Below are 16,769 nucleotides of genomic sequence, written 5' to 3' on the forward strand. Positions count from 1 at the left end.
TCTATGTTTGAATATAGCAAATGCAGTCAGTATCACAAGGTCAGAAAGCAGTGATGCACATTATAACACATTTCTCATGAGGTATCGGCCTTTTTTGAAACCCACTTTCACTAACTTATAGGAGTTAGGTGGAAATTTAAATGATCCCATTACGGCCTGCGTTAGAGCGTTGACGTCAGTTCCCACCAAAAAGCAGAACTATTTGATCTTGGTGGGTTGTATTTGTGAGTGTGTAAGCTGTATGATTGCAACATCCACAACCACAAATCTTATAGGTTTTTGAGTTCCAGAATAACTTCTCATGGTTATTATGAAACTCATTTAAGGTTTGTAAATATTTAAGCTGCTATTTGATGAGAGCACAGTGTTGATAATCGTTTTAAGCAGATGTATAATGTAAGTATATGTATATTAGATTATAAAATTAGTCTTTGATTTATACCTCAAGGAAATAATTCTCATGTGGGTTTCTAAATGAACTGCCCTGAAACATTTAAGTGACCTTGGTGACTATTTAAATTGGATTGTTTGTCATGCGTAGCTAAGGGAATCCGTGGGTGAATGAAACATCCTACTTGCAGCCACCTTGACATTTGTTTGACTTCTTTTTTTTCTTAAATTATTGAGACACACTTAGAAAAGCAGAAGGATGTGTTTTGGAAAACCAAATGGTCTGACTTCTGCTTCGGGGCTCCGGCACAGCCAAGGTGCTTTCCGCTGACAGCAGCATATCTTTCTTTAAATATTACATAAATTGTGAAAGATAAAGAAGGCTGCATTCTAATGGAAGCTAAATGATTAGATAAGTTCTTCATTTAGCCCATGAATGCTTTGGATTTGAATGCAAATCATTCTTCATGACATATCACGATCCTCCTTTCTGCATGATTAGAGTTGTCAAACATATTTATCATCACATATCTGCAGTCTAAATTGGTTTTCAAAGGCAATTTTGCCTGTTGTTTGTGTGAGTTGACTTCTAATGTTTGATGTCACCGCTCAACAATGACAGTAAATTTACTGCGGGGCACAAAAGGCATATTTCAAATAATAGATTGCCGCACTTCAGTCAAATCATAAATATCTGTCCTTCCTCTTGTTTTGCTGTCTCTATACATAGGCATGTCATGTCATATACAGTTTTATTGAGTATGAACTCTTAAATAACCATTTTAATCAGTTTTGGTAGATATGGTATAGTTGGTAAAATGCACTATGTCTGCACTCAAGAAAACAATACATTTTTTAATGGTCCTTTTAGGTTTTTGTACTGATTTTTTTTAGAACAAATCCCAGGCCTGTTCGCTGCAGACCTTGGAATTGCATTTGCTTTGGATAAATGAGTCCTTCACACAAGGAGAAAGCGTGCCTGTGGAGACTGTGCTCGAGAGCCTGATAAGTAATCACATATTCTCCCTAAGTTTAATCTTCTCTGAAACAACCTTTCTGCAAATAAACACATTTAGGCAGTTTTGGTAGGTTTGAGTAAACTGGATTATATATAAAAGTGAGTCCAAATGACAGATAAGTTCCTTGTGCAATTTAAAGTACTTTCTGGCAGGTAAGTCAGTGCTGCTGTGTCTTTTCTCTCTTTTATACAACTGCCACTCCTGGTAGCTGGTATTTCCAACATTCTGATATGCATTACATGTGATCCGTGCAGTTTTCAGTATTTACCCACTTAAATTTCTTTTAGCTCCACGATAACGTTGCGCCTTTTAACTTGACTGCTCTTGGCCTGCTGCTGCTGCATTAGTGGCTTGGAAAGTAATTCATAAATATTAGATGTAATGTATTTGTTTATTGTTTTAAAAAAATGTTTTCCTATGGTTGGATATTGAACTGCATCATGTATTTGGTCTGTAAACAATGAGTTTCTTAAGTGCAAAGGCTCATTTTTTACGCTATCATGCTCCTACACAAACACAGTACAGACCACCTCCAACCATTTTTATGCCCACTGACATTAAATGTGCCTCTGTATCCGTCATATGTATGCCTTTTTATGTCCACCCAACACCCTAAATTAATATATTTGTGTCTGTTTCTTACAGAAATACTCCCCATAAACAGCAATACTAAGCACAGTTAGGACGTTGGAAGTGTTTTAGTAATCACTGCAGTGTAAAATGTTGGATTCTTGGGCAGAAATGGTAACCTGAACTCATCCCTCTGTTAATGGATGGAGCTTTGGCTCTGCAGGGGGAAGATCATCTACAGATATCTGTGGACTTGGCACTCCTAAAATTAGGGATCATCTGCTTTAATCCATTTCTGTTCCCACATTAGCTTCTCACAAATGGTGTCTAACCCTGCCAACCGCCAGACCTTCATCAACTCAGTCATTTCCCTCCTGAGGAAGCATGAGTTTGATGGGCTTGACAGTGACTGGGAACACTCAGCCAACAGAGGAAGCCCTCCTGGGGATAAGCAGTAATTCTCTGTTTTCCCGGAGCTTTGCTTGCAAAGTCTGGTTATCTGTTCCACTTTGACTTTTTCTCAGTAAAGTTTAAATAATTCCATACCTGATAGCAAATATGACACAAAGCCACAATAAATACCGGTGGGATGTCCATCTGACAAGCTGGCCATATTACAAATCTGAAGTTCAGTATTAAATATTTTATATCTGCTGACATTCAACGGGAGATGAGAGCTGCCTTTGAGAATGAGGCCAAGAAGAGCAACAAGGCTCGTCTTCTGATGTCTGCTGCTGTGTCGGCTGGAAAGGACACCATTGATTCTGCTTATCAGATTTCCAAGCCTGGTCAGTGAGCATTTGAAGCAACATCTGTGGTGTGTGTCCAAACTTATAAACAGCTAAACGACTCTGAACTTCACTCCTACGCCCTAAACTATTTCATGTAAGCTTGTCAAGGTTGCCATAGTGACCTGTTCTTGTTTACCTCACCCGAGTAGTGATATGTCATGACACTGATCAGGATATGATCAATGTCATGAGTAATGACTTCCATGTCTCACGGGACACAGTGACTGGTGAGTGCAATCCCCTGTCCAGAGATTCTGAAACCAAGGCAGCTTTATCTATTTTTAGTGCAGAATCTGTGAAAATCTGGCAGCAAGGGTGAAAGAAAAAATATACTATACTATAATAATACTATAATATTCATAAACTCTAAAAAAAACAAAGCATAATATTTCTTGCAGATTTAAATGTCATGAAATTGTCACTTTACAGACAAAGAAGTCATTCAACAAAAAATTAATTGTTTGTAAAAATGGTAATTAAAATGTAAAAAGGACCATTTTCTAATACTTAATAAACACAATTTCTTCTTGCGCATAGCAAGAAATATGTCAAATAATGTTTTTTTTTTTGGCTGATTCAATAGAAATTAAGTAATTTTGTGGTCAAATGCTGTAAAAGAATGCATTACCGTTTGTAGAATTAGATTTTTTTTTTCATGTGGACATCATTCAGAGTTTCGACCTGTTTGTTTGTCTTTTTTTATCCTGGATAAAATGTAAATTAATATGGTTTTCTGTAATTTCACTAGTTAGCTGTAATTTATCAAAACAGGGAAAATACGAAAAAACAGTTTGTATTCATTTGCGATCGATGGCTATGTGTAAAGCTCATGGAAAGAGTTTCTCTGCAAACTTCAGTTACAACATCCACGGAAGCTACAATATATTATCTTTTTTCCAGGACTATGCAATGAACTAGTGGAAGAACCAGGGAGCCCCAGTTGGGAGGCTGATTGTTGGTTTCCCCACATATTGTAACACGTTTACTTGTAGGAACCCTGCTGACCTGAGTACGGGAGCTATTACTGCTGGTGCTGGGACTCTAGGAAAGTACACACTGAAGTCTGGGGAGCTCTCTTACCTTGAGGTGTGCTTTCTGTTCCCACAATAGAGTAAAATAAGTCTGAATGTTGATGGTGGATTAGTGTTAATGTTAATACTCCCCTGTACGCACAATAACAGAGCAGCGGGGTTTATCATAGCAATACAGACTCCAGATTAAGTAATTAATGCAACTGGAGGCTGTCATTAATGCACTGCTTTGTGAAATATACAGATCTGTGGCTTTTTGAAAGATGGAGCAACTACGGTTTGGAGCCAGGCGCAGGATGTGCCATATGCCTACAAGGGAAACCAGTGGGTGGGATGTGACAACATCAAGAGCTTCAGATCAAGGTAGTCGACGTACGCAAAATACTTGTTTTACCATTTGACAGGACAGTCTGTTTGGCTGTGTTGGATTTCCTCTGAGCTAAAAATGTTTTCAATCTCCATAACCTGAAAAAGATGTATTCTGTATATATTAAGTGGTAAAAGTTTCCCCTCTGTGCAACAGCAGATTATGTGACAGGAACTAATGCATTAAACACTCTGTCAAAGTCTTGTGAAGAAGCCAAGTTAGGAATTGAAATTCAAATGCTCTTCTACATCGCTCCCTGCTGGTGATCTTTAGGCTGACTGGCTGATGAAGAGCAACGTGGTGTGGGCTGTTGATATGTACGACTACTTGGGCACTTTCTGTGCAAATAACTACTGATTCATGTTCTCAAAAAAGGCCTTAAACTGGAACTAGCATGCAAAACTCTTAAAAACATTTACCATTAATGATCACTGTGAAATACGTGCTCAAAATAGATAAATATAACATGGATTTCTAGTATTATTGAGTCCTCCTGCCACATCCCAATTTCCAATCACCAGAGTGAGCACATTTACTGGAGGTGCTAATGGTGGCAGCTCCTCTAGTGGAGACTCAGGTTCTGTGCTGGAGAGGCTAACAGTTTGTACCACAATTGAACAAATAAGAACCAAATCTAAAACTGCAGTTTTAGATTTGGTGCACTGCTGGCAAAAACTGCTGGTTTTTGACAGCTTCTTTTTTTGCCTCAACTTGGCTTCAAGCTCAAGTTATAGATTAACTGCTTAACAGTTCAATTCGCCAGACGAACCCATTTTGAATTTGTTCTTAGTTCTCACAGACTACCTCTCTGAGTACAAAGTCCTAACTTCCGGCTTGTTGCATGGTTATTGAACAATGTAAAACCCGAAGCTCTGGAATAGTTAATTTTGAAAGCAAAGAGAAAAGAATTTGAATGGTTGAAGGTGTTTTGTTTGTATCCACATTTCTTTCTTTGGAAACCATCTGTAAAATGTGATTTCAGAACTGCTTGACATTCCTCTACACTGTGTCCTCTGTAACTCCTGTATTACACATATTAAATGTACAAATGCCAAAAGATGAGAAGAAAACATAAAAGAAATGATAATTAAAAGGTGCTAGCATTCTATAGATATAATCATAATTCTTGTATTAAAGTATTAAACCCTGATACTCATCAGAATTTGAATCCAGAATTTGCTGAATGCTGTCTGTGATTTACAAAAAAGAAAAACAATCTAAGAGGTTGAACTATCATCTGGAACCTTAGCACACTATCTGCTTCACTAATACCATGCCAATAATAGTACACTGGCACAATGCTCATTTGAGAGGTTTTGGTAGTCTTTGGTGACTCTTGTAAAACTTCATCTCCTACAGGATTCGGTAAAGAACATATCATCACTGCTGCTACTGCTCTCAGCTGATCTCTTTGTCCTCTTTCTGTTCTGGCACGGCCGACCCGTTCTGCTGCTCTGCTGCCGGTTCTTCCACCATGGCGGATTTTTTCGATGTTCCTGTTTGGATGCAGGGGGAATTGAAGAGGAGGTTAGTGAGAGATAAAACCCTCAGCACACCGACAGTGACTGATGCCTAAGCAGTGTGCGAGGATGCCGGCGGCTGCTGTACCTGTGAGGTAATTTCTGTGCATTCGATGGAACAGCAGGAGGCCAATGAAGACGATGAAGCCAATGCAGGCGACTATCATCCCACACAGCAGGAAGCTGTAACTGCCTTTAGACTGAATAATCTGAGGATGAGACACACACATTAAACTGCTGAACATGAATCAAAATCTCCATCGGTCCTTTTTTTCCATTTTCTCCACTTGTGCACACACTCTTTTTCTGTCATCATGAAGATACTCAATCAAACTTACTGAGCCAACCAGAACCTGCATCACCATCTCTCCCATCCCTGCACTTGTCACCAGGACTGAGGTTGCGCATCCTGCAAAAAGACATGCATGGTTTATTTCCTCTCCACTCGCATTTATTCCACTACTGTGTCATTATAATTGTGCAATAAACCCTTCATCATACCCTGGTAATCAAGAATGTCTTCAGTATAGGCGAGCATGCAGGGGAATATGCTGCTGAGGAACAGCCCGCATAAACAGGTCCCGACAAACAGAAAGATGCTGCTGGTGTAGAAAATGAGCAGCATCAGCACAGTGACAATAGCTCCTGCCTGCAAAAACAAAGAAAAGAGAGTTTGCTCAGTTTCGAGTTGATGCTCATTATGTGATGATGGCACTCTAATGTTTTCTTTTTGGCCTCACCAGGTTGACCATGAGCAGTCTCACAGGCTGGAAACGGTATGAGAGAGGGATGGATAACAGACGTCCAGCAGTGATGGCCGCCCAAAAGATACTGGCCAGGTAACCCGCTGTCTTATGAGGCAACGAGATCGGTGATGCCACAGCGTAGGTGTACACAAAGCCGGCGTAGGCCCCCTGAGAAGAAAAAGCCAGATTCTTTCACATTCATGGCTTTCTGTGCTTTATGTAAAAGCAGATTTTACATCCCTACTAAAATTTGATGTTGAAAACAGTAAGCGAAACGAGCATAATGTGTTTTATCTGCACCCCTCACTCACCACAATACCATCGGTCATAAAGAGCACCAGCCCACCGAGGATATGAATCATAAAGAAGGATACCGGCAGCCCGCGCAGGTTATCATTCTGACAGCAGCTAAAGATACTCCCATGACCTGCAACAGAGCGAAAAGTCACCAATGACAGATTGGACCGTTGTTTTGTTTTCATCCAATCTCCCTGAAAATGTGTTCATACATTATTCATTTTAAAATATAAGTCTTCTATGTCTTTACCTCCAGCTTCCTGTTCCCTCTGCTCCACATCTGGACCCTCGGCCCCCTGCTGGTGCTCCATCGCTAGTTCATCCTTGTCCAAAAGACGTGGCGTGCCGCTGGGACAGCATGGGATCAGCTGCTCACGGTACATCAGAAACAGGACCGCTATGGGCACAGGCAGCTGAAAGACCACAAATATTCAGCTTTTTTGCTTTTGATGTGTTAGCTGAAAAGAGGGACTCTATAAAAAGAATGAACCTCTGTCCTTATCTAATGTGCAGGGTCTTACATTAATAAGTGCCATGATCCAGAAGGCGTAGTGCACACTGGACTCCTCTTCCCCTCCCTCATGGGACGAGTGGCTCTGAGTTATATTGTGCTCTGCAATCGGACTGTTTCTCAGCATGTTCCTGAAATGATGTATGATCTCAGTCTCGTTCCCTGTGTGATTCCCACAGCCTGTCTCTGAGAGGAAAGGATCTGCAATCAGTGGGCTCACCAGGGCGCCGAACCCAATGAAGAAATGAAGAGCCTGCAAAAACATAGAAAGGTCAGGGACATAACTTACTACAGTGTTTCAAGAGCTACAGTATATTATTACAGCCTAACTTGACAATGCACTCTACTGATCTGCATGTTTTGTAAAAAGTACTACTCAATTTGTCTTTCCACAATCTGCATACCTCAATCTGTCAATAACATTTATTGAGCATAAATATGTATGATGACAATATATTTTACAGATAAGTTAAAGGTACTATAGAAGTTTTTTTTTTTTTTTTTACCTGTAAGAACACAGCAGAGTCCTTCTGATAGATGGTCACCAGCTGGATGTTAGCAATGGTGTCAATAATGCCCATTGCCAAACCAGACACAGCCATGGCAATCGCCAGCACGAGGACATTGTTGCACGCAGGGATGATGGCAAATATCACAGAGATGATAAGAGCAGAAACAAACAAGGCAGCTAAAGCGCTGAACAACCTTCAAGAAAGAAAAGAGATGAATGCAGTTATAGTGAAGGAGAGACACTAGACTACAGTACAGCAGCAACAACATTCCAGTTGTGAGTTTGTGATACTTACGTTCTCTTGAAAACGCCACCGACAGAGCTGCCAATCAACAAGCAGAACTGCTGGGCGAAGAACACCCAGGTGATCTGACTAAGGGTCGAGTTTGTTTGACACTGCAAGTCCAAAATTGTAGGTCCAAGAAAAGCAATGCAGAGACCGAAGCTGAAGAAAACGCTCCAGTAAGTCAGCGTGTGATGGGCATTCCTTTTGAACAAAGTCACAATCCGCTCATCCACAAACATCTTGGGCACAATATAAATAGATGTACCTCAGTGAAACAGGCTGCCAAGTTTTATTTTGTTTTGTCCACTACTAAGTATTATGATCACACAATGTGAAAGCAGCACTGGGAGGTTCTGTGGATGCTTGCTGATCTCTTTTAAAGCTTTTCGCTCTCTCCTCTTTGTATTGCTTAACTGCAAAGGATGTCCTCTTGAGTTAATGGGTGAAGTGGAGATTCTTCCAACAATAATATCCTCATTTGAATGGTGTCAATGATTAGCAATGAAAAAGTCTCTGTGTTGAAATGCAACAAGCAAACGAAGTGCGTGTACATGTCATGACACACTGAATCATTTCAATGGAAAATGTATCACTCAGGAAGCAATGACACATAAGTGTCTCATGGACAGGTGTGTGTGTTCTTTCACACCACTGAGTTCTCAAGCACTCACTATGAAAGGAGCTTGAATGCTAAAAATAGCATATCTGACACAAAATGTTTATAAATGACATGCAAAATTTGACTTTATTTTCTATTTACAATGTAAGAAATACAGTTTTATGCTGTGACCATAGCTGGAACATCATTAAGTATTTTAATTGCTATGAAATGCATTCTATAATCTGTAAGACACCACTCCCTATTTCTTCTTATTCAGTCAAATATAATTCGGTCTGTATTAGATTTATTTAAATCTTGAACAAATGGGCCTATTTTTTGTCAGCAAAGATTTCCACATCATTCTTTGAATAGAACTTTATACAGTAAATCAATATATCCAATGCGCAGTATAATATATGTGCATATTTATTTCTGAGTGACTCCTGCAAAGCGTCTTTGCTGCTGGCAGCGTTAGTCTGTTGTCCAAAACTTTGTCCACACTGAAAAATCTCAACAAGTATGAGATAAAGTACTGTGTATGTGTACAGACATTCATTATCCCCAGAGGATGAGGTCAACATTTTTTTTTTTGCTTTAATTATCACCTTTAGTTTGAACAAGAATTTGATGGATTGCCATTACTTTGGTACAGACATCCCCAGAGGATGGATCCTATTGATTGCTGTCAATTCTCCACTTTTCATCTAACAACACCAGTTTTCACTTATCCTGTGAAACATCTCAACATTTCCTCGAGGTTTAGAAAGTGTACAGACGTTCATGGCTCCCAGAGGATGAAGTGCAGTAAATTTGGTGATGCTTGACTTCTAATCTAGTGCCAACATTGCGGTAAATCTTTTGGCCTTCTTTTTTATCTTTCACTTTAAATTAAAACACTAGCAATTACTTCATTACCAACTTTATGATGCTAACACTGAACTAAGACACAAATAATCTGTGGTGACAGTGCAATTTCTCTCCGGCCTCTTTATTTATTAAATTCACAGTATATGTGAAATCAAGATGAGTTTGACTTGAAAGTTATTTTAGAATTTCTCTGGATTTTCTTCTTGCCAGCATGAGTGGGTGTATCAGTCTAAAGTTCAAGTTCGCCACTGACAATGGTGAGTTTGCGTGATTTAACGATGCAATCTTTAACTTGACCCCATTTCAGAATGAATGTCAGCCTGCCAAGAAATGAACAGATGTTGCACGTCTCAAACCTGCTGCATGATTTGGACATTTATTACACTCAACTGTTCCGTGGACTCAAAAATGTAATTTCTGTAGTGAACAGTGATGAGTAATGTGTTGAATTGCTTGACCCTCAGCATTATGAATAAGAGAAAGGACTTAATACCTAATCCCTTTAATGATTGCAGAAAAGCAGCGGAGCTCTGCTGGTTGTGGTTAAATATGGGCTTCCGGCAAGGTCGTAAAGGATGGAACCAGAAAAAATGTAAAAAAAAATCACTAGACATTAAGATTGGGAATTTAGTCTTTTTAAATATAGATTTTTATGAGCGACACAGGCACAGTAAAGCCACTAGGAGTTATTTTTGTGTGGTTTTATGCTGTTCATAATCAATAAATGATCTTGTATGTTATTTGCTCGCTTCTTATCTCGCTTCTGCAGTGAATTCATTTGCCCCCAATACAAAAACATGCCTATCTACATATGTCAGATGTCTTATTAAAAAACACAAATCTCTTTTCTTTCCCATGCTTCTCTGTCTGCTCTGATTTCAGCGTGCATTGTGTTTGCAGCTGCTACAAAATATGTTGCATTTTCCTGTATCTGTCTACACAGTTCCATATTTGAGACAGCCAAAGCCCTGAGCTGTGTAACTGATTTGCCAACATCTCTATGCTAGGTGAAGATGCTGGTCAGGTACTGAACCCTGAGAAATATCCGTGTTTAGACAATAGGCATTCATTAACATACACTTCCTGTTCTGGAGATATGGCAACGTGAGATGAACGCTTCAGGTAATTGTCAACCAACATAAGCCTAGAGGTGTGCAAGAGGTTGTTAAAAATAAACAGCAAGTTCTAGTTACTGAAGTAGGACATCTGTTTTGGAATAATCTTACTTACAAAAGTTTGATTAGGAAGAGCTACAGTACGTGCTTACTGATTAAGGAACAAACTTAGAAATCTGTGACCTTGGGTAAGTTCAGCATGCTGACTTAGTTTCATAACAAGAATAGCTATTCCCCCTACAAAAGTTCAATTAAGGCGTTAACATATCCTAAAAATGATTTTTACATCCTGCTCAATTCTTATCTGAAGTTAGACTGCTGAACATAAGTGCTCTCCGACTTCACAGAAATGTTCACTGTCACTGTCTTTTGGTGTTATCTTTCGCATGTAGTAAAAGAAGCAGAACTGCTTAAGTAAAAGTAAAGATACCCCAATGTAAAGAAAACTCTTTTCCTGCATTTAAAATATTACTACATCAAGTTTCAGAATTATTAGCAGTAGAATATATTATTCTATTCTATATGTCAAAATAGTGTCACATATTGTTGGATTCTAATTATTGATGGGATATAATAACACATACAATAACTTCACTATTAAAACAACTTACAAATTCCTTTACAGAAACATAAACACTTTAAAGTACCACATAAATTATAATATTAACTTAAATAACCAGCCAGAGACTATCTGGACTCTGCAGATTGAGCCTACTCTGTTTTTTAACAGAGGAATTACTAACACAGACTAACACAGAATCAGAGGCTGCAGTCAGATTGACACAAGATGAACACGTTGGAGATGCAACCTTTGTACTCCTTTAAAATAATCATTTAAATTGATTGCTATTCTTCTTTGAAAGTTGTTTTGGTACAGCATTCTGGACGAGTTTGGAAATGTTGATTAAGACAGAAAGATTAGGGGAAAAAAGGATCCTAACCTTTGGAACATGCAAATGAGCAGGAAGGAAGTGTAACATAATGATAACAAATATGAATTACTTTGTTGATTGTATTTTGTATTTGTCATCTTAATCCACAAAGTAGTTCATAATTACATCTGTCAAATCAATGTAATGTAAGTGTAATATCCTAAATGTTGTGCAGTAGAAGACAACAGCTGTGTAAAATATGAATTTCAGTTGTACATAAATCCAAATCTGGAGTAAAGGGACTTTTTTTTTTTTTTTTACCAAACCACTGCATGTCACACTTGCATAAGTTGTGCATCAAACCATGATTAGTTTCTGATCTAATATGGAGGTTTAAGTGGTGATTTAAGTTAAGTGCAGCTCAACTTTATGCCTCAAACAGATAAACTGTCTAAAAAATGTGGCTTTCTTCTGCACAGTAAAGGTGACACATCCAAGTAAAAAACAAATAACACAGCAATACATTTATATATGCTGAAGGACTAATTGAGATAATTTGGATGTGTTTTCTTTCTACATTTCAACACTAGATGGTGTAACAGCATTGCCTTTATCCACATTCAGGGCAAACTCAATCAGGGCCGTCTCTATAGAAAATATGAACACGTAGCAGCTCAGCAGAGAGACGCATATCACTGGAGGAAACAGTAAATTTACAGACTATTAACTGTCATACAAAATCATCACTGCTGTTGAATATTTCACAAGCAAACACACTCTGAGCATCTCTTTTTTCGGTCTGATATGTGGTTGCATAAAGGTGCAGAACAGTGTTGCTTCGCTCCTGTCTCATCTCCATAGGCTGACATTTATCCAACCCTCAATCAGAGAGGCCTGAGACAGTGCCAGGACAATGTGACAAGAATCATAAGATGATTGCTCTATTTTTTCCTCTCTGCTCTCCCCATACCTCTAGCATTTGTCTTCATATATTATATACTGTGTTTCTGTAACAATCAGTGAGACTGCAGAGCAAACCACACGATGGCATGTATGATAAAAGAAGAGAAAATGTCTTGAATTAGACGCCACTACCTCCAAATATATCTTCATACGTCTGTATGTATATTTCACAATACGCAATGAGCAAGATAAATACACGAATGTCCATGAGGAGGAGGAAGTCACAATAAGTTTGTGTACCATTACTGTCAACTGAGGCCGGCGTACATGAGTCAGTGTATGCATTAACATGAGTGAAGGGATTAGCTAAAGTAGACATGACACAGGCTCCTTGTGGAGTAATAAGAAATGTATCAGTCACCTATCCACATTTCTCTAGTCAGTCCCTGTAGCCAGGGATGGAAAAGCCCTGTAGTGCACCCCCTTCACAACTCCTCAGGCCCAAAATAGAACTGGGGATATGTGGTATGCAAACAGACATGTCTGCAGGGCAAAACAGTGCCATTCTATGAGGCTCTGTGCTTTTGAACTAGCTGCTGGTGAAGCAGTTAAGATGTGAGGCACCTGGGGAAGTTAGCGCAGGAATATATCTAAAAATCTTGTAGAAATATTAGATCTATTGTATAAAAATGTCACTTTGCTGACAAATCCTGACTATAAAACTGATAACAGGATGCTTTAGACTAACAAATTCAGTTTAGAAGTAACAACAAACCAAAGCAAACACTACAAACAGGGGAGAAAGTGATTTGAAATTTAGCACAAACCACTGAATCAGTGTTGCAACTAAAACTAAATTGTTTTATAGAGCAGGATGAGAATATAAAACTTCTGCTTATGCTTCTGTTAATATGTTTTGCATGTTACATTTTAATTAGAAACAATTCCTGCTTTAATGCTGTTCACTGCCAACATTACTTTCTCTCTACACTGTGGCCACTTTCTGGATTCAAATTCTGAGCGACACTTCTGATTTCGGGTGAGGAGAGCATTATATTTCTTTTCTAGTAAAATACTCCACTTAGGTTGTATTTTATTCTAATTTATTCCTTCATTTAACAGGGATCATGCTGAACACAACTGTTGGGCCAGTTATCTATGCAGCTAATATAACATAATATAACATAAAAGGAAAAGCTTTGGTTCTATACAAAGGTGTAGATCAGTGATTGGTTGGTCTTTAGCCATGTTTGTATACTGATACAAGTTTTTTTTCCAACAATAGTGGGAACTCAGTCCATTTATCTTGTCTTTGTCTCTAACTGACGCCTTGGTCTCCTTTACTTTGTCCTTGCAGAATAATAGACCTTGTTTAAGTGGTGGTAGAGCAAGATCATGAAATAATTTATAGATCAGTCTTGTTTTGATGAAGTTTCACAGACTGTGAGGAGTGTACAGTGGTTTTAGTGGAACTGCAGCTGCCTGAGATCAGTTTGTTGTAAGAGCAGACACATATTCAGTATTAAAGGAGCATCATGATCTTCCCTAAATCTGACAGGACAGGATACATTTTAAAATCTGTCTCAAAACAACAGTCAGGTTTCCAAATTTGAGTTAGTTTTTCTTAGTATAATCATTCTCTGTGTTCATTCCGGCAACAAAGAAATCCCTTATTAACTTGCTTCCAGTGTATTGGCGCGATTGGGACCAAAATCCAATCTTTGAGTCAATTTTGTGGACTAACTTTGAAAGATAATACTCAGTCTGTCTTCTGGTGTCTTCTGTTAGCTCCAGCTAAACTTTGGAATCTACTTTTGCACAGAATGAGGTCCATGGATTCAGTCTCAAATATCTTAAACTGGAAGCTCTTTGGGAATCGATTGTATTAGCATCTCTGAACAGGATGAATGATTACACAAGCCAAACTTTTTTCAGCATTTATATGGTGTCATGACTACTTTTTGTTTTCAGGTATCTTGTAAAAAAAAAAAAAAAAAAAAAGATTCAACAGATATTGCAAGAAAATTTTATGAAATAATCTTTCAGCTAACATTTAGCAGGTACACTGAACAGCAAAGTTCTCTAATTATGTTGACAAAAAACATTTCAAAGAAAACACAGTGAATACTAGTGGCATAAAAAAACGTATTAAAAAGAATTAAAGCAAAAGATGAAGCCCTTGCTTTGCATGAGATTCCATTTAAAAACTTCCTCCAGTAAAAATCTACTTTTTAACCTTTTTAGCAGCATCCATGTTGTGCTTTTATAGTAGAAGACACATCAAGGGTTAAATAAGCAGTCACTTCCACTTTTTTGACAGTTTTGAAAACATTAATTAAGACTTCTGGGATTCCCAATGAATGAATTCTGTCAACGTACAGGGTGGGGCTTTACATATCATTATTACTTCCTCAGAATTGGCTTCCTGTGTGAGCATGTGTGGCTTAATTATGACGATATTCCCATTTGCCACTGCGTAGCATAGAGGAGTTTTACAGTGTTTGAGAAGGTGAGCAGGTATGCTCAAACTGCAGCGCACACACTGAATGGATGTGCATATTCTAAAGGAAGCAATGACATAATTACATTAAGTAATTTCAAGGCAATAAGGGATTATTTTCATGCAAAAAAATTCCAACAATGTAACTGTGATAGAGATTAGCTTTAGGGGTTTAATCAATCACCAGAGGGTGCTTTAATACGACTCTGTTTATCCTGAATACTAAAAGAAGGCTTTTCTTGTTTTCTAAATGGCCACTTTCAAACTATCCAAAGACTTGAGTCAGATCCAATCACATCTGAAGCCGTCTGAAGATAACAGCTTCTATTAGGCAGTCCTCCATCTGACTGATGCTGTATCTGTTGATGCCTGTTTTTTTGGCTAACTATTTGTTGATGCTTAATGCTATTAGTGATAGTTATTATTGGTCTTATAATTGTTTATTAGTGCCAATAAACTTTCTGTTGCTGTAGCAGTGCTTTATCTTTCCTTGTCTTCAACAAAACATACAAAAACATTTGTTTTTCTAAAGGCTCAGTATTTAACACCTGATCGCATGCATCTTCAGGGTTCTGGGATGAAAATGGTTTCTAATTTGTTCTTGTTATGCTTTAAAGCTGACATTAAGTCCGCTCAGTGTGATTTTAATGTCTCAGGTGGGCTCTGCTTTGAAAACAAATCCCAGAATATATTACTCATCAGATGCCACTCACAGAGATTATGGTGGGGCTGCAATAATAAATAACGATTTGTTTGGTGAAAACAAATGTGAAAAGTGTGTTTTTCCTGCATAGAGGAAGGTATTAGTGAGTGCCAAAGAAAAATCACCTTTTCTAACATTCAAAGAAATTACAACAAAAACAGCAATTCAACTTTTTTGTTAATTGGGGTTTCGTTCAGTCAAGCATAATAGGCATTTTTGTTTCTCGAATGGTAGGCAAATGCATTTATTTCTGTCCAATATTTGAACACACTGCCTTAATTTTACATAAATTACTGAAGCTTACTGTTGCGAGTACTCACCCTTCAAAGGCCTGTTGTGAGCCAGGACAAAACCCTAGAAAACAGAGAACAAATTACCCATGCTTGTACCACTTTCTTCATCTGAACAACAGATAAATAAAGATATTTGGTAAATTAGCAAAAACTATAAATACCATATATTTACATTTGATAAGCTGGAAACAGTGTATTTTGATGGACTTAAATGCATCATATGATTAAATAGTTGCAGGTTCATTTTTTGTGGATTTACCAATTGTAACGGCTTCAGTTTAAAGTAAATCTACTTCGTTAGCACTGTGGTGTAGTTTCTCCTTCCACCTGGTTAATTCTAAATATAACTGTAATCTACTAAGAACGGCTGACTAAAGAGCAAAATTAAAAGCAGCACAACAAAGGATTAGCTTCACAGTGAAGTGGTTTTCCTGAACTGACTGTCACAGAGTGTTCTAGCCTATAGAAGGCCTAGACTGAGCCAACACAGGGAAAGAAATCAAGCATTGTGCCCACTTTCATGGATGAAATGCTTTGTCAGTACATCAGCACAGATAATAATTTGAATGCTGTGATAGAGCGTACGACCTCAGTGGATTTAATGAAAGGCAAGTGATGAATTCAAAACCCCCACAAAGGATAACAGATTTCTGCATTGAAGACTGGACCAGCTTTGTTCCCCTGAAGATTTTTCTGTCAGAGCCAGAAGAGAGAACAACTCATGCATGCAGCTGTCTGGTAATATATGTTTGTACACACATCCGGACACAGAAAACACAATGGTGATTTATTCTTTTCTATCATAAGATGTCTCTTGCTTTTTCCCTTCTTTTCCTTCTCCCTGTCCTCCTCCTCTTCCCCCTCGCCTCTCCCGAC

General features: G+C 38.3%; 1 protein-coding gene and 1 pseudogene across 1 annotated transcript; one reads left to right on the top strand and one right to left on the bottom strand.

The window, feature by feature from the left end:
- The first annotated feature begins 649 nt into the window (after positions 1 to 649).
- On the top strand, positions 650 to 4,607 carry LOC110956926 (acidic mammalian chitinase-like; annotated as a pseudogene).
- A 477-nt stretch (positions 4,608 to 5,084) lies between these two features.
- Positions 5,085 to 8,426, bottom strand: mfsd4ab (major facilitator superfamily domain containing 4Ab). Its single transcript, XM_051950193.1, has 10 exons — positions 8,049 to 8,426; positions 7,749 to 7,947; positions 7,253 to 7,495; positions 6,982 to 7,144; positions 6,746 to 6,861; positions 6,429 to 6,602; positions 6,190 to 6,337; positions 6,027 to 6,097; positions 5,777 to 5,897; positions 5,085 to 5,664 (listed from the first exon to the last, which is right to left on the bottom strand). The coding sequence occupies exons 1-10, from the start codon at positions 8,276 to 8,278 to the stop codon at positions 5,567 to 5,569; spliced, it is 1,563 nt and encodes a 520-aa protein (XP_051806153.1). The 5' UTR covers positions 8,279 to 8,426; the 3' UTR covers positions 5,085 to 5,566.
- Between the last annotated feature and the right edge of the window lie 8,343 nt (positions 8,427 to 16,769).

Source organism: Acanthochromis polyacanthus, chromosome 6 (genome assembly GCF_021347895.1).
Source record: "Acanthochromis polyacanthus isolate Apoly-LR-REF ecotype Palm Island chromosome 6, KAUST_Apoly_ChrSc, whole genome shotgun sequence".
NCBI lineage: Eukaryota > Metazoa > Chordata > Actinopteri > Pomacentridae > Acanthochromis > Acanthochromis polyacanthus.

Bases quoted from the DNA above. Each gene is read 5' to 3' on its own strand.
- mfsd4ab (XM_051950193.1), bottom strand. From the start codon at position 8,278: ATGTTTGTGGATGAGCGGATTGTGACTTTGTTCAAAAGGAATGCCCAT. The intron at 7,948-8,048 runs GTAAGTATCACA...TCTTTCTTGAAG, and splicing joins GGTGGCGTTTTCAAGAGAAC to GTTGTTCAGCGCTTTAGCTG. The intron at 6,338-6,428 runs GTGAGGCCAAAA...TTGTTTTTGCAG, and splicing joins GACTGCTCATGGTCAACCTG to GCAGGAGCTATTGTCACTGT.